At 41.1% G+C, this 25412-nt stretch overlaps 1 protein-coding gene across 4 annotated transcripts in view; it reads right to left on the bottom strand.

Moving 5' to 3' along the window:
* The window catches only part of NAT8L (N-acetyltransferase 8 like), a 110863-nt gene that overhangs the window by 39910 nt on the left and 45541 nt on the right, over window positions 1-25412 (bottom strand). For all 4 annotated transcript variants that reach the window (XM_042458571.1, XM_042458573.1, XM_042458574.1 and 1 more), the window contains exon 2: window positions 15722-15886. In XM_042458571.1, the coding sequence (XP_042314505.1) occupies window positions 15722-15886 (165 nt within the window). The remainder of the gene's footprint in view (window positions 1-15721; window positions 15887-25412) is intronic.

The following is a 25412-nucleotide window of genomic DNA, read 5'->3' as shown; positions in this document are numbered from 1 at the left end:
GTTTCAGCAAAGGCAGAATGCTTTATTCAGAAACTTAAGTGGTTCACATCATAACAATGTTGTCAGAACTAAATCCATTTTAGTAACACAGTATAATAAAAGCACAAAGCAATTCAAATTTTTACCATTTTAACCTTACCACTCATAGCACATATTTCTTTCCCTCCTTTTCCTTCCCTCCTTCCTTTTGGACACTGATCCAGAGGAGCAAGGGTTGAATCATCCACCTTGTACAAAGTCTCCAGTTTGCTCAATGTCATTGGGATGGAAGACAGTATTGACCACAACCTCCCAATCATTTAAGCAAGGTACGGAAGCACTGGCAAGTCTTTAGGGGTAGTAGCTTGTGACTGGGCCATCTTGAGTACAGGACCCTCAATGGAGGCCTGCTCCTGCTGGACCTTGAGGTTCAGGAATTTAGCCATCCGAAGCATCTGTTCAATGAAGACCTTGACATTAAACAGAGAGCAATGCCATAATCACAAAAAGTCAACACGGGTTTCAGAGAAAGAAGTCATGCCAGACAAATCTAATCTCTTTTTGTGATAAAATGACCAGCTTGTTAGATGAAGGGAATGCTGTGGATATAGTATACCTTGATTTCAGTAAGGCTTTTGACAGGGTTCTCCATGACATTCTTGCAAACAAGCTAGTGAAATGTGTGCTAGACAACATAACTGTTACATGGATTTGTAACTGGTTGACTGGTTGAACCCAAAGGGTGCTCAATTATAGCTCTTTTTCATCCTGGAGAGAAGTGACCAGTGGGGTCCCACAGGGTTCTATCCTGGACCCAGTGCTGTTCAACATCTTTATCAATGGCCGGTTACAAACCGGCATTTGGGACGTCCAGAGGACGTCCCATTTTAAAAAAAGGGCGTCTCTTCTAGACGCCCCTGGGCCTAATACGGATTCCGTCCGTACAAGATGGCGCCAGCCCTTCTACATGGCCGGCGCCATCTTTGCGTATCGGACGCTGAGCGTCCGTACGCGTCGCGTCCTTTGTGACGTAGCGAGTGCGCCCCTGGCGCCTCGCTACGTCGCAAACGCGACTCTAAAAGAAGCTCCATTTTGGAGCTTCTTTTTCGGTCTGCACGGGAGCCGCACCGTGTCGAGGCTCTGGCTCCCCCGCGGACTAACCGGCGGCGGCGGTCTGTAACCCGCCAATGATTTGGATGACAGAATTGGGGGCAAACTTATCAAATCTGCAGACGATACCAAATTAGGAGGATTAGCTAATACCCCTGAGGACAGGATCAAACTTCAGAATGACCTTAATAGATTAGAAAGCTGGGCCAAAGCTAACAAAATGAATTTCAACACAGAGAAATGTAAGGTACTGCACTTAGGGCGGAAAAATGAAATGAACAATGAGAGGATGGGTGACACCTGGCTGAATGAGACTACGTGTGAAAGGATCTGGGAGTCCAAGTAGACCACAAATTGAACATGAGTCAACAGTGTGATGAGGTAGCTAATAAGGCCAATGAGATTTTAGGCTGCATCAATAGCAGTATAGTGTTTAGATCAAGGAAAGTAATAGTCCCACTCTATTCTGCTCTGGTCAGGCCCCACCTGGAATATTGTGTCCAGTTCTGGGCACCACAATTCAAAAAGGATGTTGAGAAATTGGAGCGTGTCCAAAGGAGGGCAACCAAAATGGTGAAGTGTCTGGAAACCATGTCCTATGAGGAACGGCTTAGGGAGCTGGGGATGTTTAGCCTGGAGAAAAGGTTAAGAGGTGATATGATAGCCCTGTTTAAATATTTGAAGAGATGTCATATTGAGGAGGGAGCAAGCTTGTTTTCTGCTGCTCCAGAGAACAGGACCCGGAACAATGGATGCAAGCTCCAGTAAAAGAGATTCCACCTCAACATTAGGAGGAACATCCTGACAGTAAGGACTGTTCGACAGTGGAACAAACTCCCTCAGAGTGTAGTGGAATCTCCCTCCTTGGAGGTTTTTAAACAGAGGCTGGATGGCCATCTGTCGGGGATGCTTTGATTTAGATTTCCTGCATGGCAGGGGGTTGGACTGGATGGTCCTTGCGGTCTCTTCCAACTCTATGATTCTATGATCATCCATCATGCATAATGGATCTGTAGAAACCAGCTCAACCAGAGGTGATTTATTGGTAACAACCACATCCGAGTGTAAATCCGATTCTGATCCAAAGGCAGAGGTAGAAGAAGGGATCTGGATGGTCTGTCTGGTGACTGCAACAGAAGAAGCAGGTTTCTCTCCAACCTTCACAGAGATTTCCTTCGTTTCCCCATGCCAAGTGGAATGTTGTGCTGTCTTGGTAGAGCTCTTAGTAGCATTCCGATCCAGAAATGAATGGCCTCGTTGCATCATGATCAAGACTATAGATTAAGAACGCTCAGGATAATGTCGACACTTGAATTGGTCAGACCTACAATGTGGCCTATACTGAGCAGACGTGCTATCCAGTAAAAAATAGCTACTATCTGAAAAGTAAGACTCCTCAGAGGGAGATCGATAAACATAGTATCTCCAGTGATGAGAATAAACCAGCACCGGGAAATGATTATAACATCCATGTCAGTTATATCTCAGAAAAACAGAAGCTCAGTCTGTAGAACCAGAATGGGACTTGGAACAGTGTTAATGTGGAGAAGGAATCACCAAAACAGGTTTCTCTCAAACCAAAGTTGGAACTGGAGATGGAGAATGTCACTCTGACCACAGAGGATTGGTAGAACTCCCCTTCTGAGTGGTCTTCTGTTCCCTTGCCCTGGACCAAGATTGTCTCTGTAACAACCATACAACATTGTGAAGAGGCAGGCAGCAGGGACACCAGGGTGTCCTGAAAAATTTTATCCAATGTAATGTCTTGGATCAGGGTCAATGGTTGAACTCCAGCCACAGTGTTAGCAATCAGAGCCAAAGAAGAAGCCTTAGGTGAAGAGTGCTCTTCTAACTAATTCTTGTGCTTGTGCCTCTGGAACTTCTCACCAACAGACCCAGTCAAGATCAAAGGCCAATCGGGTACCTCATCACCATCCCTGGATTTCTTGGCCAATGACATCCATTACAATATTCTTGGCCTTCCTCTAAGAAGGTGCAATGTCCACCAGAACCAAGGCTGCCTTTTCCACGGTGGCCATCCTTGATGTTGATGGGTCAATTCCTAGAATTGTCATCTCTCTTTGACGTTGAAGGCTTCCGAGAAGGTTCTTGCACATCCAAGACCTGCTCACATAGAAGAGCCTTGAGATGATACTCTCTATTCCATCTAGGCTGCTGTGTGAAAGCAGCACAATGCACACACAGGATGACAATATGGGACTTGTGCAAACACTGAAGACACTTCAAGTGCCCATCTGAGCTGGGAATCTTTCTGCTGCATTCAACACATTTCTTAAAAGAACCCAGCAATAGTAAGAGAGCCCCCAACAGTCAACACCACCAAAGCAAGCCAGTGATAACTCCTGGAAACAAGTTCTGGAAACCAAAGCAACATTGTTTCTATTAAAGCTGCTGCAGTGGTGGACGAAAAGGAACCAGCAGTTTTGGCAGGAAGCCCCTTATATAGTGCTAGTGTAGGTGGGTGGGACAACTCCCAAACCTCTATTTAGGACATTTGTAGAATGCTCAGAAGTGGCTCTGCACAGATGCAAGATAACCATCTGTGAAAGAAACAGAGGTCATGAAGAAAAAACATTAAGATACCTGGTGCCAGACATATAAAAATGGATTGTTGATCCAATAGTAATTTTAAAAGAAAAAAATATAAAAGAAGTGATTAAGTAGATTAATTCTTATTTTGAAATAAATGATACAAGGAATATAAAGAAGTAGACTGTATGAGATGCCTTCAAAGCAGAGAAAAGAGGGAAATGTTTGAATATTGACATTGGTATAAAGAAGAAGAAATATTTTTAAAAGATAAAAGAGTTTGGCAAAGTTACAAAATGAGTACCAAAATCACATGAATTTGAAAGTAAAAGCAGAATGGGAAAAGGTACAAAAAGAACTTTTAGATCTACATGTGGGGAGGGCGGGATCACTAGGAACCAGCTATATATAAAGAATGAATTTCAAGTGTGGGATATAAAAAGTATGAAGAGTTTGCTAGAGATTTTTAAAAAAGATAGGTAAAAGATGTATAGATAAATTATGGAGAAAAGTGGGTAAGTTATAAAGGAGGAAGGAAAAATAAGAAAAGTACTGGCCAATTTTATGACAATTTATGCGAGGAAAGGGACATGGGAGATAAAATAAAAATAAATATCCAGAAAAAAATAACAGAATTTCAAAGTAATTGGCTAAATGAAGAAAAGCAAAAGTGATAGAAGGCCTTAAAAGGCTCACAACTATTTTATAGGACATTAACAAGAAATTAAGTGGTCATATGACAAGAATATTTAATGAAATATTTGAGACAAAAGAAATCCCTAAAACCTGGACGTTGTCAGAAATTAATTTAATATTAAAACCCAATAAAGAACCAGCAAATCCAGAATTCTATCACCCTATAACATTATGTAATCAAGCCTACACATTTTTAACTGAAATTTTAGTCAACAGATCAGATTTTGTTTTACCAAATTCAATAAATGAAGATCAGTATGGTTTCATAAAAGGAAGAGGGACTGAGTAGCCAATTAAGAGTATTTTAAATGTCCAACATCAGACAAAGCAAAATAAAAATAAAGTAGCATTAAGGCTTTTGACTTGGTTAATCACTACTACTTATATAATATATGTAAGAAATATGGATTAGGATCTCATTTTAGTGAAAGAGTCAAAGAACCATATAAGGATAATGTGGGACATGGGGGGGGGGGGATGAGATACATTAAGTTAAAAAATGGAATGAAACAGGGTTGCCCATTATCCCCTTTATTATTGACAATGGCAATTGAGCCAGTCACCAATGACATTAGAAATTAGAAATGAATAATAGGGTACAAAGTAGGAAAACAGGAATTGTGAATAAATCTATTCACCAGTGATACCTTAATAATGCCACAAGAATCTTACTAGCCTATTAGTAAATTAACAGAAATATTACCAAAATTTGAAAGGACTTCTGGCCTTACATTTAATATACACAACCAACATAATGCTTTTGAACACTAAATGGGAAAAACACAAAAATTGTATTCACACTAGTTCAAACATGAAATTAGGGGTTAAAATGTGAGCTATCCCAGGGGCAAATTTAAAGAGAAATATGAATAACAGAATATATATGATATATAAATAATATTATATAATCAAGTATGGGGAAAAATTAATTACCAAATTTCTAAATGATCTACAAAGAAGTAGACAATGTTAACAAGAATTCAAAGATATAGCCATTTTAGTCTGTAGAATCAGTACGTAGAGAGATCTTGTAGCACCTTTGAGATTAAATGAAAGAAAGGAATTGGCAGCATGAGCTTTCATAGACTTCAGTCTAATTCCTCAGATGCATTAAGTACTTAACAAGAATTAGAATGTTTAAGATGATGCTATTATCTACATTATCTGTTTCAAACAATTCCTGAAACTATACACATAAAATTGATAAGGAGCTGAGACAGATCAGTTCCTAGATGGATACCAGGGAAAAAGAAGTCAATAATTGCTAGTGGGTTATTGCATGGTAATCAGAGAAAAGGAGGATGTAGGGGGGCAGGCTCCCTTTCTTGAAACATACTTTAATGCAATGCAATTGTCAAGAATATTATCTCAAATGTGGAGAGAGAAAAATGGATAATGATTGAAAAGCAAATTACAGTGGACCTTTGTTATATGCTGGGGTTTGGTTCCAAGATGCCCTGTGGATAACAAAATCTGTGGATGCTCAAGTCCCATTAAATATAATGACATAGCAATGGTGTCCCTTATAAAAAATGAAAAAATCAAGGTTTGATATTTGAAATTAATACTTTTTTGGAACATTTTCAAACCGTGGATGCTTGAATCCGTGTATAAAAATCCGTGTATAAGAAGAGCCAACTGTAATAGTTTGGAGTATGGTTCTAATTTTCAACTTTAAGGTACTAGGACAGAAAAAAATGAACAGGAAATAATTGGTCCTCTGTAGCTAAATTTAGAGAAAAGGTTGTTAATAGAAAATTGGAAATGGTTTCCAATCAAATGTATAAATAGAAATAACGATCAAGTAACAGGGAACATATTAGCTAACCTGTCAAGTAAGTGGGAGCTTCCTGTAATACTCCACCTGGGTCAGGCATGGAGAGTAATAATAGTTCTGAAAGCAAGATCCCTGATGTCCCTCTCTCTAGGAGAGAATGCAATCTGTGCCTATGAGCAACAATATGATGACTGCTGCAGAAGGGAGAAAGCCCTGCAAGGTAGGAATGGCAGTGGACAGAAGTTGTTTCTCTGCTGCAGCAAGGCAGCACTAAAGAACCTCAACTCATGGTGACCCTGAGAATGAGATGTTGTCATGCCCCATTATCCTCAGCTCAGGCCCATGGTCTCCCTGATTGAGTCTATCCATCTGGCATGCAGTTTTCCTCTCTTTCTGGGGTCCTCTACCTTTACCTTTACCAGCATCATTGTCTTTTCTAATGAATCATGCCTTCTCACGATGTGGACCGAAGTATGACAGCCACGTAAATTTTATTCCCTTTGTCCAATTATCTACCCATTGGCTTATTTGAGTTATAGCGCAGGCATTTTTGCCTAGCTAATCATTACTCTTTAACCTGTTCTTTTTTGGTATCAAATCTGAGTAGTAGCTTATTCGTTTTATCAATCATATGTGCATGGCAGTTTTTCAAGTTCTGACTTTTCAGCTTCATATTGCCAGTTCTTCATATCTTCCTTTACCCTATCTCTAAATTGGTAATAGGCTAGCCATTGTAATTAGAAAGCAAAAGCTTTCTAATTTCTGATTTGCCCTAATTTTCCAGCCCCTACAATTCTTTCTTTAATTCCTTCTCTTAATTCACATTTGCAAAAAGCCTCTTGTTGGGAAAGCCAACCTGGAATTTTGGGATAATTCTTATATTTAATCCATATTCATAACAGCAATCTCCTAAGTATATGATTTTTAAATTCTATATTCATTTTAACTTTCCTATATCATATCACTTGCCACTGAGCAGAAATTAATTAAACGAAATTCAGTAGAGACAAATTAAAATTCTACATTTAGGGCACAAAAACCAAAGGCAAATAGGATGAGGACAACATGGCTCAACATACGGCATGTGAACAGGACCTTGGGATTATTGTTGATCATAAGTTGAATATGATCCAGCAGTGTAATGTTTCAACACAAAAAGAGAATGCTATTCACCTCCTTGGAAAACAAGAGACATCTGTTGGGATATAGAGTCACAAGGAAAATGTACAAAGTGGGTTTTAATAGTACCCAGGCATTAAAGGGTTACTCTGAGCCATACTGATTAGGCATTTAAACAGGAAGTGGCATCAAAAGGATAGTCAGCAAGTGCTGCAAAGTCCTGTAGAATGCCACCAGTCTGAGAAGTCACTCAGGAGGGTGGCTGGGTCCTTTGTGACACCGGAGGGAGAGGCAAGGCCTAGTAGGCCTCACGGAGCCTTTGCTAGAGTTTTGGCGGAACCAGCCTAGTCCCGGTCTGGTTCCGCCAATTCAGGGGTTGGGGCCCGGATTTTGCCTTCGCTGCGGGCTGGGTGGCGCTCCTCCTCCTCCGCCTCTGCGCGCTCCTGCAGCAGCCACCCACCTCCTCCTCCCTACCTCCTCTTCTGCGCAGCTATGCAGCCTGCCCTCTTCCTCCTTTTATTGCGTATGCACGGCACGCGGCCCATCTACCTCCTCTTCCTCCTTCTTCTTCGTGCGGCCATGCCGCCCAGAGCACTTCCCCGGTGCTGTGGCCAGCACCAGCTCGTGCTTGCCCCGCTTGCGCGCGTGCATACAAAGCCATATAGGGAGTGCTCGTCCCCTTCAGGCTTGCTGGTCAATAGCAGAAGGGCAGGGCAGGGCTGTTTCCAGCCCCAGCCTGCCACTGGCCAGCCTCAAGAGGGAGGTGGAGCCTCGGAAGAGGAGGAGAAGGAGGCGTGAGACTCTGGGCCAGCCAGGGGGAGGGAAAAGCGCCCTTTCTTGGCACATGGCGCCAAGGGAGGAGGAAGAAGAGACGGAGGAGGAGGATGAAGAAGAGGAGGGGGAAGAAGTAAGAGGAAGAAGAGGAGGAGGAGGAGGAGGTGGGTGCTCATTTTCAAAGGTCCCCCCTCCCAAAAAGTGTCTTTTTTGTGTATTTTTGGTGCTTTTAATGCTAACAGGTCTGCCTTGTTTTAACAATGATAGCCATGTTAAGTAAATCCATGTGAAATGCCCAAGTGTGCTGTTGTATGTGTTTTGGAATGGAGGAGGGTGGTTTGGCCAGAAAGGGAAGTACATTTCTGCCATCTGTCTAGGAATAATGCCAAAATGTCCTCCATTTTGATAATGTCTAAGAAACATGCATTTATATTAACATTATTTTAAAATCATCAAATTTTTTCATGTGTCCTCCATGTTAAAAAAATGTGTCCTACATCTGAAAATGTTGTCCTACATTTGTCCTGGTTTGGAGGTCCTGACATATGGCAACCCTACACACACTGCACAACATCAAAAGCATTTTAACAACATCCCAGCAGACTAGCGGAGGGTAGATGTTGTCCCCATCTTCTAAAGTGAGGGAAACGAGGGTCCAAACAATTATTGCCCAATCAGCCTGATATCAATACCAAGAAAGAGTCTAGAGCAGATCATTAAACAGACAGTCTCTGAAGATGTCAGCCACAGCTGCTGATGAAATGTCAGGAAAAAACTCTTCTAGAACATGTCCTCATAGCCTGAAAAACTCACAAAAAACTATAGACAGTCTGTTAGTGCTTAGAAATGAATGTGTGATTACTATAAGTCAGCATGGATTCCTCGAAAACAAGTCATGCTAGACTAATCTTATCTCTCTTTTTTTTTATTAAAGTTATGAGTTTGGTAGATGACGGAATGCTGTGAATGTAGTGTATCTTGATTTCAAGACAGCCTTGCAAATAAAATGTGGGCCAGAGAAGGCAACAGAGGGATTTGTAGTTGGTTCGTTGTAGCACCAAAGGGTGCTCACCAATGGTTCCTCTTCATCCTGCAGGGAAATGACTAGTGGAATACCACAGGGTCTGTCCTGGGCTCAGTGGTATTCAACATCTGTATCAATGACTAAACTGTATCCCAACTGTATAAATAATCCAGGTTGGCCACACTATTGAATTCTGGGATTTGCAGTCTGTTGTGGCACCAGAACTCTGACAGAGACAGCTAAATTTCTAATAAAACTACAAATCCCAGAATTCCAGAGCACTGAGGCATGGCAGTTAAAGTGGTGTCAAACTGGATAATGTCTATAGTGCAGATGCAGCCCTCAATGGTGGAATAGAGGACATGCTTATCAAGTTTTCAGATGATACCAAAATAGAAAGAATAGCTAATATATCAGATGGCAGTATCAGAATTCAAAATAACCTTAATAAATTAGGGAGCTGGGCCAGAAACAACAAAACAAATTTTAGCAGGGAGAAAAAATGAAACGCACAGATGTATGATGGGGGACACCTGGCTTGACAACAATACAATTTTTAAAACTACATCAATAGGATCATAGTATCTAGACTGAGGGACATAACCACTCTGTTCTGCTTAGGTCAGACTTCAACTGGAATAATGTGTCTAGTTCTGAGCATTACAATTCAAGAGAGATATTGATAAGCTGGAGGGTGTCCTGAGGAGGGTGACCAAAATGATGAAAAGTCTGGAAACCATGCCCTATGATGAACACCTTAGGGAACTAGGTATTTTTAGCCTGAAGAAAAGAAGGTTAAGAGGTGACATGACAGCCATGTTTAAGGGATATTGTATTGAAGATGCCCTCATCCAGTCTGACTGGGCAGTAATTGTTTGGGTCTTCATTTTTGCAGTTGTGTCTTCGTGCATGGCCAGAGGTCAGACTGGATGGCCCTTGTGGTCTCTTCCAGGTTTACGAATCTATTACGTTCCAGACTCCCCTGCATAAAGTGAATTCTGCCTATGCTTGAGTAAATGAATGTGGCTCATGCACGTGGTGATGTGGCAGCGCGGCAATGCACGCATGCCAAGTGCGCACACCCCATTGTTCCCTGTAGGACATGCTGCCCCTTCTCCCCGCACGACTTTTAGTGTATGCTGAAAGCTGCAAGTCTCATGTGGGCGCACTGTATTCAATTTTAGCCAGCATTAATAGAAGTATTGCCAAAGCCCAGCCCCTTCTGCCTCTGAAGCCTCACCCACTGTACCAGGTGACACCAGCAGCAAGGATGCCGCTGGAACGAAGAAGCAATTCCTGCACTTGGTTTTATTATTGCCTGGATCATCCACATGCCTCAGGTCTTTCCTCTTTTTCTCCTGGAAATGTTACCTAGTGTTCCTTAAGGTCATCATGACCTCTCAAGAACATGCTGGCCCAAGGGAACTTCCAGCGGACACTGACCGGCAATGGCTGCTGTTTAGGAGAGCTCCCAAGCAGCAGTCACCTTCCACAGCAACTCTCCTACTACTCCAGCTGTGGGGAGACAAGAAAATTCCCCCCGATAAAGGGGAAAGCTTTGGGGGCCCTTTTTCCCGAATGAACGACCCCTATAAACTGCTCTTTGGTGATAAACATTAAGAAGAAAGGAGGACCGGGAGGTCCAGGATAGAATCGGTGCCTGCGAGGGCAATCCATCAGCCACGTTTTGGCATAGCTACTGCAAATATCTGCAGCGAGCTACTGGCCAGCTCCTCCGCTTTCTGGGTGATTTAAAGCTGGAAATTAAAGAAGATCACAGAAGAACCAATCTCTAATCACCCTCATAAGAAAGCCATCTACCGGGCCTCTCTTCGCTACTCCCCAAACAAAGAGAAATACCAAGAGATTGAACTGTAAGTGTATCACCACGCAGCTTGTTCCCTCCTTTTTACAGACAGTTCTTTAAACCTGAGGTAAAATCTGATGTATTGAGACTGTTTATGTACAAGGGAATGAACTGACGAAAGTTATATTCACAGAAAACTATTGAACTTACCAGAGGTTTACTCTGAAACATTTGTATCGGCATTTGTGGCTCTTTTATTTCTCCCTTTTTTCTTTTGGTTATTTGGTTTCCTGTATATCTGGGACTGTGTTTAACATATAAAGTACAAAAGAAACAGCGACCTTGAAAATGCTGAGCTGACATGCTGCTACTTTACTATTGAGACAGATAAGACTTACAGACTGCCAAAATAAAGCTGCTTTGGGTCTCTTTGGAGGTATGTTGTTTATATGATGCATGCGTCCTAAGTATCCAGAAGCTGCACCAAAGCTGCACTCCGGTGCTTAGGAATGGAGTGTGGCTTTGGCGCGACCTCCGGACTCTTAGGACCCATGCATCATTTAAATAGCATACCTCCAAAGAGACCCGAAGCAGCTTTATTTTGGCAGTCTGTAACAGGCCACTGTTTTGTCTAGAAGAGTTTTTAAGAAACACTCCATGAAAAAGTGGTAAAAGGGAGCCACCTGGTGGATAAGCAAGGCAAAATACTGTACTTTTATCATAATACTACGGCTGCAGGAAAAAAGGTGACACAACAGCAATTACTCCCTAGTCAGACACAAAGGCCCCCCTCAGGTGAAACTCCAGGGAAAAACATGGAGCAAAATGAAGTCCTGATGGCTCAATTTGCCAAAATTTGGGAAGATATCAGAATGAACAATGAAAGGATTAAGAATGAGATGAAGGATGAGATAAAAGGAGAAATAACAGCAGAACTAAAATGCATCAATCAAAATCTGGAAATCTTAGTTAAAGATCTCAGAGAAATAACAGCAAAAGTGGAAAAACTGGAATTGGACCAAAAAGATACTGAAAATAAAATTGAGAAATTGATGAAAGAAAGAGAGGAAGATAAAGCCTATATAATAAAAATGGAAAACAAAATGAGAGAGACTTCATTAAAATTAAGAGGAATCCCAGAAACTGAAAATGAGGACTTATATAAATTGCTAATTCCGATTCTAGCAGATTTCATCCAAGAATCCGCTCAGCTCTTCCCGTGGGAGATACATATAATCTTTCATCTCTCCAACAGATCGGCAATATTTAACCATCTGCCCAGGGATACAATGATTCAATGTGACCAGAGACAAACCAGGGATTTTATCATACAAAACAGCTATGTTAAGTATTTGATCATTGATGGAAGAAAAATTCAGATCTTTAAAGATGTCTCTCCTAGATCGCTAAGAGCAAGACACAATTACTATTTTCTAACTGATCAATTAAAAGTCTATGGAATACCCTTTAGATGGGAGGAAACAGAAGGCATCTCTGTGACCTGGAAACAAAAGAAACACAAATTGGACTCCCTGATAAAAGCAAGGGATTTCTGGGCCAAACATAGAAAAGACATTGAGAAGAATAAAGAGGGCAGCCCCAACAATGAAAGATATGGTAGAAGATTTCCAGAATGATGACCAGACTAGAATCGAAAAGACTTGAAGAAGAAAGGCTGGAGAAAACTGATCAGACAGGAGAAGGAGAAGGAGCTACTGGTGGAGAATAAGACTTTTGAATACTGTAATAAACAAAGCTTTGTTTGGGATAGTGGGGTAATAATTTGATTCTATAGAAGTATTGTAACTTGAAGGTGAAATATCATTGTTCCAAGCTTTATTGGATAGTTCTAAAAAAATTCTTTTCTCTTCTTTATTAATTTAGGCTAACTTAGCAAGACAAATTATATAATGAAAATGTTATCAAGGGCTTGAACTCACCAACAAAAAGAAGTAAGGTATTTAATTTAATAACCAAACAGAAAGTTGATGTAGTATGTATTCAGGAATTGCATATTATTACAGTAATAGAGACAGAAAATTTATTATTAGGGAGGATCTTGGTAAAGAATTTCTATCATCTGCCCGCAAAAGAAAAAGAGGAGTAATCCTATATGTTAAAAATCAATGGGAATTGAAATGACAAAGATGGCTGCTATGTTGGAGCAGAAATTAAAAAAGAAAGTAAGGAAATCTTGGTTGTAGGAATATACAGTCCGCTGAAAAACAAAAGTAAATTTTATTCAAAACTCTTTAATAAAATTTCAGTATTACACTATGAGAATCTGATATTATTAGGTGATTTTAATGGAGTGTGGGAACCAAAATTTGATAGAATTGGCACAAAACAAAACAAAGAAAAACAAGGAAAGTTATCTAAATCTTTTTGGGACTTGATTAATAATCTAAAATTAATAGATATTTGGAGACACCTATATAATATGAAAAGGGAATATACTTTTGCCTCACCTAGGCATAAGTCTCTAGCTAGAATAGACAGGATATTGGTCTCTAAATCGCTAGCAGGTGAATTAATCAATATGGAAATATTCCTAGGTCTATTTCTGACCACAATATGCTGAAAGTAAATATGAAGGAAAGAGGAAATAGATGGAATTGGAGATTACAAGAAGATTTATTAGATGACCCAGAAATGGTTAAAAATGCTAAAATAATGATCAAGAACTATTTCAAAGAAAACATGAATAATGGGGTTAGCACGGATATAGTTTGGGACACAGCTAAAGCTGTTTTTAGGAGTTACTTTATTCAACAGAAGACTATAAGGAAAAAAAAAGCAGGAGGAAAACATTAATAGGATAAACTCTCTTATGAAAGAGGAAGACAAATTAAAGAATGACTTAAATAATACAGAAATAAAAATGAGAATTCAGCTATTAAAGAAACAATTAGATTCGCTAGAGACCAAGGAAATAGGTGAAAAATTAAAGAAAACCAAACTACAGAATTTTGAGTATGCTAATAAAGTGGGGAGATGGTTGGCTTATAAACTTAGGAATAAAAGGAATAGGAATCAGATACTGAAAATCAAAAAAGAGGGGAAGCTATTAACAGCACAAGAAAAGAGGTGATGTGACAGCCCTGTTTAAATATTTTAAGGGATGTCACATTGAGGATGGAGCAAGCTTGTTTTGTGCTTGCTCCATCCTCAGCGCAGACATACAACAATGAATTCAAACTACGGGGGGGGGGGGATTCCACCTAAATATGAGGAGGAACTTCCTGACAGTAAGAGCTGTTCAACAGTGGAACACACTCCATCAGAGTGTGGTGGCTTTTAAACAGAGGCTGGATGCTTCTGAAGAATCCAAACCCTTGCCATCAGAATGGAGGTAAACTGAATATTGTTCTTTCTTCCTTTGATTGTTTCCATCCATCTGATGTCAATGGGAGGAATGAACCATACTACACTTCCAGGGCTGGCATAGCTTGCCCACTTATGGCAGCATGCACACCACAGAGCATTCACAATCTACCACCTTTTTGCCTTTCCTGGCTCTTCTGCTGTTGAAAAGGTAAGAGTCACAGAGGTTTCCATGGAGACTGAAAAGAGGCCTTCAAGTTTAGATTGCCCCCTGTGAAGGCAGTCTTCTCTCTTTACACTTGAAAATAGAAGGCCAAAAATACCCTACAATTCTGAGATATCCTGCCCAGGACCATAAGAATGTTATAGGAATGTCAAAGTGAACATTTTTTCCACTGCAAACCAATGGAGACAGGGAGACTACTTTCAAGAATCTTGCAGACCCTCCTGATAGTAAATCCCCTATTCCTTCCTTTAATGCATCTATGCTAATCAAACAGTCAAACATATTAATTACAGAAAAGACTAATTCGTGTTTCCCAGAAATGACAACTGAAAAAAAAATAGTGGCCATATAATCTTGTTGACCCACACCATTTTTATGGTGTATATGCCTCCCACAAGACTGAATATACTTTAATAGGTAGTCACAAATTAAACAAAATCGATTAATTTTATTGCATTCTGATCCATAATTCACTTGTGCAATAGATTTCAAGCTGATGGACAATTACGACCCATACATGGCTTTACATAAGAAAAATATTACATAGAAAAATATGTTCTGAGAATTCCTTGAAATACTCAATCTGATTAGCGAATACAATATAATGGGGCATATATAGGGATATATATGCGTATAGATTGCACACAAAGATTTTAAAGAGTTCTTTAGCTTTACAAGTTGTAAGTTCTAATATTTTTAAAAACCAAGAACTCAGAAATTCCTGATAATTTTTTGAATTTTTTTTAAAGAAAAAAAATACTTTGCCCGCTTAGTTAACAAGAATTGCATACTCGCTGCACAAATCTTTCTAAATTACCGCAGGATTGTTGTTTTTTAAAAATGTCATAAATGGATAAATATTCCTAAATCAATGTATTTTTAAAATATGTACATATATTGGAATGGATAATGCACAAAGTAACTAACATTCTGAAGCAGAGCATCACTTTTGTACATTTCTGTACCAAGTTTCTCCCTTTCTTCACACAATGAGTTGTGCAATGCATTTAATTACAGTATGAGATTTAAAAATAATATTAATGGAGAAACTTAAAGTGCTATAATACTGAATTGACTGTTACCATAGTGATAAGAAAATACAACCCAAGGAGACTACTGTTTCTTCTAGGCTGTGACACATCTATATGAACCCAAGTTCCAAAATTAAAATCAGAAGAAATATATCTATTGTTTCAGAGTTCAATTTAGATTGTTTACAATACATGAACTGCATTCTTAGGAGTTTAAAAACTCTTTGGTTAAAATGACATATGGAAACATTTTTAATTATTAAAAGAGTTTGGTGATCAATGCATCCATGGACTGATTACTCACCTGGTGATTTCATGTAATATTGCTCAATATCAGACATGTCTGTATTCAGTGCACACTTGAGATAGTTGAGAATAACTTTTCTACTGAAGTAGTACCTCATGCCCATTAGAAAGATGGGTAAACAGCAGGTCAGCAGCAAGGACTTGGTCACAACAAAGCACATTACTATGGAGATAAGGAAGAGAAATAAACGATACCTGTCAGAAAAGAGAATTTAGTGTTGATTTTGGAACATAAACCCATAAGTCACAGATATTATACAGCATCTCTAATAGCAAAAATGTTTGCACAATGTATTTTACAATACTTAAATGTATCATTTATTAATACAATAGATTTTATAAAAAGACAAATCTGTTTCGTTTATTCAAGATTCTTTCATTTTAAAAATTAAGATCCTGACAACATCTCAAGTCAAATACTTATTCAGAATTATTAAATTCATTATTTTAAAAAAGTCATATTTTCATTGGTTGAATATATAGAAAAACACTAAATATTTATTTCTGTTTTCCTAGATTAAGCACAAGGTTCTGAACTGCTCAGGACCCTAGTGCATGGGAGCTTTAACCCCACCTATTTAAAGCTCACATACCTCCATGCTACACTAATGGCCTGATCCAGACAGCAATGTCTTTAAAGTAATTTTTGCTCTGGCCCAAAGTATGCTCAGAAAGGGGGCGTCTCCAGTTTATGAGCTACATTTAGACTTCACAGGTCTGTCAGTTATCCTCAAAAGTAATGTGGAGAAAAGAAACTGGCATTTCTAGCAGCACAGTGGAAGCATAACACAATTAGCAGGAGGTCAAAAAACAGCTAGTTAGATCAAATTAATATGCAAACCTGCCTCATGTCCTATAACACATTTCTTCAGCTTGTGGGTGTGAGATTCTCCCCTCAGGCAGTCTTGCAACTACTACCACATGTGGAGACTTTCCAACACTTACCCAACCAGCAGTGGGGATTCCCATCTGGAAGTCCCACCATGGTGGCCAAATTCTACTCCTTGACCCAGAAAATGTGAAGACTTTCATGGTGCCTACTGCAATTAGCCAGAGTAAGGGTAACGGGCCTGTTTAATATTTGGGTTACAAAGGCTTTTCCTGATCCCTACCTCTGACAAAATGTAAGGACCTCCTCCTTTCCCCACTGTGGGGACCATCTAAATGCCCAGTGGACACGACTCTTCAGTATTCAATGCTGCCACCAGACTAAATCTAACCTTTCATATAGTTAGCACTCTCAGAAGCCAAAAGTGTATAAAAACAAAAACAATTCTTTATTTGCAGACATTAAACGCGAAAAGACAGAATAATTATTACTTTTTTTTTTTTTTTTTACAAAACCTCACACTTTCTCTCACCGTCTTTTCTAGGTAACTCAGATCCTTAAAAACAGCTCATCTGTTCCTAAACCTGACTGACTCTTAAATCATAAATCTTTCATAGCTCCTCCTGGGGACTATCCCTACCTAAAACTAAAACCCCAATTGGCTAACCTCCATTTACCAACTGTCTATCACCAGCTTTCTCTCTTCAAGCATTCCCCCAATCAGAATTCACTCCAACATTCCATTCTCTCCCCCTCCCAACAGCTCCTTACTTTATACTATACTATTATACAACCAATAAATTAAACAATATTCCTTAACATCATAGTTGTTTGTCAAGTCAGAGGGGAAATTATTTATATAAAGAGGTGCCGTCCCTCTCCAGGCCTAGCGGTGCATGGCTTCCACTTTCTCCTCAGACCTGGTCCACAGGAACCTTCTGGGTGCCTGGCAGCCATGTTTTTAGTGTATATGTAACATAGGGGCTTTATAGTTACGCACATGAAATCGTGGAGATGGAAGGGCCCTTTAGGTCATCTAGTCTAATTCTCTACTTGATGCAAAAAATCCAACTTGGGAGCAAATGGACAATTTACACTAGTTAGCTTGTTTACTTCTCATTAACCAAATTTTTGAATATCTGCCAAAATTCTAAAGACTTTGGTAGAAGCAAAAATGAAGTAGCAAAATCCTTTGAAAGAGGTATTTCTGCCTTAAAGCCAAGTACTTGGAGAGCATATAGTATTATGAACTTTACTGCATTGGCCCTGGAACAAAAATGGAACATTCTGAGGACAGGAGGCAGCAGGGAACGCATTTTATTGCACAGCGATAACATTGCTGCCGCTGCCAAGCATCCCCATCCTGTTCCAGATGCATCTCAGAGGGGGACATTTTCGGGAACGCTTGAAGTGTCCATAGCAAAAGGAAGAAGGAAATAGCATGGCCACTGTGTGGAGAAGATGGCAAAATGCTAACGGGGAAGAGAAAAGGCAGAACTACTCAACACCATTTTTGCCTCAGTCTTCTCACAAAAGGTAAAGGGTGCTCAAATTGAGGAAAATGGAGCAGAGGACACAATAGGGGAAATGCAACACAAAATAAGTAAAGAGGTAGTACAGAAATATTTTGTTAATCTAAATGAATTTAAGTCTCCAGGATCAGTTGAACCACATCCAAAGATATTAAAAGAACTGGCAAATGTAAATTTGGAGCCATTGGCAATAACTGGAGAAGTCCCAGCAGACTGGAGGAGGGCAAAGGGGGAGGGGGAAGGATCTCAAAAATTATTGCTCAGTTAGTCTGACATCAATACCAGGAAGGATTCTAGAGCAGATCATTAAACAGAGAGTCTGTGAACATTTAGAAGGGAATGCCATAATCACAAATAATAATAATAATAATAATATTTATTTCTATACCGCTTTTCCTGGGAGATCAAAGCGGTTTCCAAGTTCAAAGGGAATATACATTTTAAGCATGTTACAATATAATATACAGTCAAAAATCAACATGGGTTACTCAAAAACAAGTCATGCCAGACTTGTTTTTGAGTTGAGTTTGGGTTTTTTTACTTTTTGATAAAATTATCAGGTTGGTAGATGAAGGGAAATGCTGTGGATATAGCATACCTTGATTTCAGTGAGGCTTTTGATAAGCCATGCCCCCCCCCCATGATATTCTTGCAAAGAAGCTAGTAAAATGTGGGCTAGACAATGCAACTGTTAGGCGGATTTTTAATTGGTTGACTGGCTGAACAAAAGGATGCTCAGCAATGACTCCACTTCATCTTACAGAGAAATGACCTGTGGGGTGCCATAGAGTTCTGTCCTGGGCCCAGTGCTATGTAACATCTTTATCAATGTTCCAAAACATGCTGCAGAAATCATCCAGTTTGGGTCCGCTTTAATTGCCCTCACTCTGTGCTTGGGAATCCTGGGAATTATAGTTTACTGTGGCATCAGAGATTTCTTGCAAAGCAGGCTAAATATCTCACAAAACTACAGTTCCGAGAATTCCCTAGCATTGAGCCCAGGCAGTTAAAGTGGTCTCAAACAGGATTAATTCTGCAGTATGCTTTTGAACAATGACTTGGAGGAAGGAATAGAGCGAATGCTTACAAATCTGAAGATGACACCAAATTAGGAGTAGCCAATACCCCAGAGGGCAGGATCAAAATTCAAAATGACCTTAATAGATTAGAAAGCTGGCCAAAACTAACAAAATAAATTTCAACAGGAGGGAATTTAAGTTACTACACTTAGGCAGAAAAAAATTGTAATTTAGGATGGGGGACATCTGGCTTGACTACTGTACATGTGAAAGGGATCTAGGAGTCCTAATACACCCCAAGTTGAACATGAGTCAACAGTGTGATGCAGCAGCTAAAAAGACCAATATAGTGTCTAGATCAAGGGAAATAATAATACCACTCTATTCTGCTTTAGTCAGGCTTCACCCGGACTACTATGTCCACTTCTGGGCACCACAATTCAAAAAGGATTTGACAATCTGGAGCGTATCCAAAGGAGGGTGATTCCACCTAACCTTCAGGAGAAATTTCCTAACAGTAAGAGCTGCTTGACCAGTGGAACACACTCCCTCAGAGAGTGATGGAGTCTACTTCTTTGGAGGTCTTTAAATAGAGGCTGGATGACCATCTGTCAGGGGTGCTTTGATTGCGAGTTGCTGCATGGCAGGCAGTTGGACTGGATTTCCCTTTTCATCTCTTCCAACTCTATGATTCTATGATTCAATGTTAACAAGAATTAAAATGTTTAAGACGATGCTGTTATCTAAATTACTATAATTATTTCAAACAGTTCTCGGAACTATGTCTATAAAATTGATAGGGAACTGAGACAGATCAATTTATAGATGATTTCAGAAAAAAGAAATCAAGCATCTCTAAGGAGCTATTCCATGGAAATCAGAACAAAGGAGGATGGGAGGGAGGTTTTCCTCTCCTGAAATATATTTTGAAGCAATACAAATGTTAAGAATATTACATCTGGAATATGATGAGGAAAAAATAAGTAAGGACTTAAAGGCAAATTAATAATAGGTAGTATAGAACTATATTTCAATTTAAGGCATTAGGGCAATAAAGAGGAAATAATTAGTCCTATGCATTTGAAATTTAAATTTTTAAATATTTGAAAGAATGTCATGATTCCATGAAGATGAAGCAAATTTCTTTTCTGCAGCTCATGAGAATAGGATCTGGAGCAATGATTCGAAATGCAGGAAAAAAGATTTCACTTCAGCAATAGGAAGAATTTCTTGACAATAAGCTGTTCGACAGTGGAACAGACTCCCCTGGAGAGTGGTGAAGTCTCCTTATTTGATGGTTTATACACAGAAGCTGGATGGCCAACTGTAGGGGGTACTGTGATTGTGAGTTCCTGTATGGCCCCTTTCACATTGGTGCTTTTGCCCTGGGTCGATCTGGGCAGATCCGGTAATCCCAATACTGAATCTGTCCAGAACGATGTTCCTACTACCTTTACCCCAATCAAACCTCCCCAGCGCATTTTACCCCACTGATGTTCACACTTCAAGCCTCCTTGTTGTCAATCAAATGATTTGTATATTCACTTCCACTGTTGTCAGTGGTGACATGTCATGCAGCCATTCGCCAATGGCATGAGTGCTTCCCCCCTCCTTATTTAAAAAAATGTAGCAGCAACGTTCGCATATTCTGTCAACTTGTCAAATTTAAAACCTCCAGGTATGTCTCTGTGTGTGTGTGTTTTGTGCCTTCAGGTCATTTCAGATTATTCCCCCTTATTGCATTCCTTCCTCTTTTCCCTCCCCAATGCCATCTGTCTGATCCTATTGCCTTCCCTCATCTTCCCCTCCCAAATGCCATCTCTCCGATCCTATTGCCTTCCTGTTCCCCTCCCAAAAGCCATCTCTCTCCGATCCTATTGCCTTCCCTCATCTTCCCCTCCCAAATGCCACTCTCCGATCCTATTGGCCTTCCCTCATCTTCCCCTCCCAATGCCATCTCTCCGATCCTTTGCCTTCCCATCTTCCCCTCCCAAATGCCATCTCTCCGATCCTATTGCCTTCCCTCATCTTCCCCTCCCAAATGCCATCTCTCCGATCCTATTGCCTTCCCTCATCTTCCCTCCCAAATGCATCTCTCCGATCCTATTGCCTCCCTCATCTTCCCCTCCCAAATGCCATCTCTCCGATCCTATTGCCTTCCCTCATCTCCCCTCCCTATGCCATCTCTCCCGATCTATTGCCTTCCCTCATCTCCCTCCCAAATGCCATCTCTCCGACCTATTGCCTTCCTTCATCTTCCCCTCCCAAATGCCATCTCTCCGATCCTATTGCCTTCCCTCATCAATCTTCCCTCCCTAATGCCATCTCTCCGATCCTATTGCTTCCCCCATCTTCCCCTCCCAAATGCCATCTCTCGATCCTATTGCCTTCCCTCATCTTCCCCTCCCAAATGCCATCTCTCCGATCCTATTGCCTTCCCTCACTCTTCCCCTCCCAAATGCCATCTCTCCGATCCTATTGTGCCTTCCCTCATCTTCCCCTCCCAAAATGCCATCTCTCCGATCCTATTGCCTTCCTCATCTTCCCCTCCCAAATGCCATCTCTCGATCCTATTGCCTTCCCTCATCTTCCCCTCCCAAATGCCATCTCTCCGATCCTATTGCCTTCCCTCATCTTCCCCTCCCAAATGCCATCTCTCCGATCCTATTGCCTTCCCTCATCCCCCTCCCTAATGCCATCTCTCCGATCCTATTGCCTTCCTTCACTATTCCCCTCCCAAATGCCATCTCTCCGATCCTATTGCCTTCCCTCATCTTCCCTCCTAATGCCATCCTCCGATCCTATTGCCTTCCCCATCTTCCCCTCCCAAATGCCATCTCTCCGATCCTATTGCCTTCCCTCATCTTCCCCTCCCAAATGCCATCTCTCCGTACCTACTGCCTTCCCTCATCTTCCCCTCCCAAATGCCATCTCTCTGATCCTATTGGCCTTCCCTTCTCTTTTCCTCCCAAAATGCCATCCCTATGCATATGTAGCAGATATTTAGCACAAGCATTCACACATCCATTATATGTAGCACAAGTATTCGCATAATCTGTCACAAACATACTTTTCTTTTAAAAGGCCACTTGCCGTTTGCTAAGCGAACTGGTGCGAGAGGGGAGCATGTTCCGCCCACTGCCCAGCCTCTGACCTTTAGCCCTCCCCCTAAATGACCCGATCATGAATAGGGCCAAGTTCACATTGGCCTGACCCCGGGTTTTCCGAAAAGAAATGGGGAAAACCTATTCAGAAAACCCACATTGAAGAGGATTTGCCCCAGAACGGGCATGCAAAACCTGGTGCCAGTGGGAACAACCACTTTTAATCTGGGTTGAAATTCAGGGTATATGGTAGTGGTAATGACCCTCAGACAGAATGGTGTTGGGCGTGGTGGCCCCTGGGTCTCTTCCAACTCTATGATTCTTTTGAAAAGGAAACACTCGAATCCCATCTAGGGTAAGCTCTTTTTCAAAGTTTTGATGGTAAAATAAAAAAACTTTATATGTCTTTAAGCTGCTCTTCCCTCTTTAGTTTCTTCAATGAAATCTTAACTAAAATTAAATTGTTTCTTCTGTTTTTTAAATTTAATCGTGTAAATAGACTTTTTTCCTCAGTTCTTGTTTATAGAAATAAAGAAATTCATTAAAGCTTTATTTTACCACAGAAAGAAGAACTCTCTTCAGTTGTAAATCAGAATAATTAAGGCAGTATTCCTCAAATGGTGGTGTAGGCTCCTGAGGAGGCATGAGAGTTGCTCAAGGGGAGTTGGCGTGAAACTTGCAGGCCGGATGTCGGAACCCTAATATAGAATTGGGATTCTTCCATAAGCTGGTGTTGGTTGATTGCTTCTTCCATATTGCAATTGGAAAATGGGAAGAATATGGAATGTGGTGCATTTTGATATTAGAATAACAGGGAGAAGAAACAACTAAGTCGTTAGATGGTCTGTCGAAAGGGTTACCATTAGAGTGAAGGTAAGCGGGGGGGGGGGGAAGAATGCAGTGGAGAGGAATGGTAACCATGGTAACAAATAGTTCTCAGCCTTAGAAGAGATACAACCCTCTTGGTCACTCACAATGTTGGGCTGATGGATAGCATATGGGAAAGAGTTGTTAGAATGAATATCAACAGGTGGCCTTTAAAGTTTAAGCATGTGTGTGGTTTAATTCAAGGTTATATACTGGTGGGAACCATAAACTGTTATCTTACTCGGTGGGGATGTTTGGGTGGGAAACTTCTTGTCCTGCAGTGGTTCTCAAAACATCATTTTTTGGGGGAAATATTGGCTCTGGGGTAATAAATTGTCAATTGTGGTTTTTGCGGGAATTTGTTAGCCAATGGATTTGTTGTGGGTGGGTTTTCTGTTGTGTTTATAAAATGGCCAAATTGTTATTATAAGTTAGATCTGACATAACGTCTTGTACTGTGCACTTAAACCTTGTTTTTTTTTTAATTCAATAAAGTTTCTAGTTTAGACTTAGTTCTACAACTTGACTTTTTGATGAAGCTTTAGTGGGCCAGGTTCCTCCTCCTCTTCCCAAGGGTAAAAGGTCTGAGTACCACTGATTTAAGGTGATTAAGAAAGTGGAGTATTCCTAGGGCTCCTCACTACTCAAAATGTAACTGCTACCAATTCAAAGGTCTGTTTAACAAGAAGAGTGATCCCGAGCAGATATGAATAATGTTGTGCTCTCATCATTATCCAGATATTCGGCCAGCTGTTTAATTGTAAATTAGCTGGATATCACATTTTTTAGCTTTCTCTGCCTCAGAACATCAAGCAGAGATGTCTAATCCACGAGAGTCTTCACCTGTAAGTTCAAAAAGAAACAATAGTTTCGGACTAAAAAAACATTTTATTCGATGATATCTGTCTAATAATGGCAAATTAGTTTTTTTCCAATAAACAGTTTTAAATGTCATCCAATTAATTTTAAAGATAATTGTTAATATCTTCATAATGCATCTCCTAGATATCTGAAACCCGGAGAATGTAACTGTAAACGTAAACTGATCTCCAATATTCTTGCTAAGTGTGAAAGATACTGATGCACCACTGTTGACTCTTGGATGTTGATTTTAAACCTGTATATTTGTCAGACAAAATTAGGGTGGCCATAACCACCGGCTGCAACCGGGTTGTTCCCGGTTTTGGCGGCACCTGCCCGGTCACGGCACGGGTGCAGCCAAAAACCGGGAAAAGCCCGGTTGTCAGCGGGTTGCTAGGCAACCCTCGGGCCTCGCTGCCCTCCTCCTCCCTCCACCGTGCGAGGAAAAGGAGGGCAGCGAGGCCTGGGGCGGAGGAGGCTGCAGGGAGGTGGCGCCTCTTGGGCGCAGCCGCGCCAACCTCCCCGCCCCCTGCAGCCTCCTCGCCTCCTTCCTGGTCCCCGTGGGGGCCAGGAACAAGGTGAGGCCCCGGCGATGGCCGGCGGCCTGCTCGCCTCCTTCCTGGTCCCGCGGGGGCCAAGAAGGAGGCGAAGCCCGGCCATCGCCGCCGCTCTCCCTCCCCCCCGCCTCCCTGGTCCCTGCGGGGGCCAAGAAGGAGGCGAGGCCCCTGGCCATCGCCGGCGTTCTCCCCGCCCCTCCTCCTAGTCCCTGCGGGGGCCAGGAACAAGGCGAGGCCCCGATCCTGGGCTCCGATCGCGGCGAGGCACAGGACCCAGGCGGGGAGGGAAAGCCTCCTTAAGTGGAGGCTTTCCTTCGCCGCTTGGCCTCCGCTCCCCGCCATGATCGCGAGGGAAAATGTAGGACAAAATTTTCAAATGTAGGACACATTTTCCGTGTGTCCTACATTTGAAAATCACCACAATCATAGTTCTTACCCTTTCTCCAACTTCATGGTCCTCTGTTGGACTAGCCAGTTTGTTAACGTTTATATTACATCTACTGTATTGTCAATAATCTGATGGGTTTGTTGTCTTTTTGTCCACAGGGTGCACAATGGGTCAATGGTGCAGCTGATAATTTGTGCCCTTGTAGGATCAATTTGCAGGTGGGCAACAAAAAAATTACAGCTAGCAATAGCCCAGAGCACCTGCTCCTTACTGCTTCCACTGTCTATCTTTGCGCCACTGCACAGTCCTCACTCCAGTGTGATAATTCACTCTTTCTGGCTTGAATCAGAGCAAACCAGGATTTATTTTGCTATGATGTTAAGCTCCAGAGCACAATTTGGAGCCCCAAATTTCCTCCTGTTTCAGCCATGTGCGAGTTTTGAAACAATGTGGGGCTGTTTCTTTCAGTCCCTGTGTACAACCATTATCTATAATAAACCAGTTGATTGTTTTGGCTAAAATAAATGATAGC

Source organism: Sceloporus undulatus, chromosome 3 (assembly GCF_019175285.1).
Source record: "Sceloporus undulatus isolate JIND9_A2432 ecotype Alabama chromosome 3, SceUnd_v1.1, whole genome shotgun sequence".
Taxonomy (NCBI): domain Eukaryota; kingdom Metazoa; phylum Chordata; class Lepidosauria; order Squamata; family Phrynosomatidae; genus Sceloporus; species Sceloporus undulatus.
This window is presented reverse-complemented; position numbering and strand designations above follow the sequence as displayed.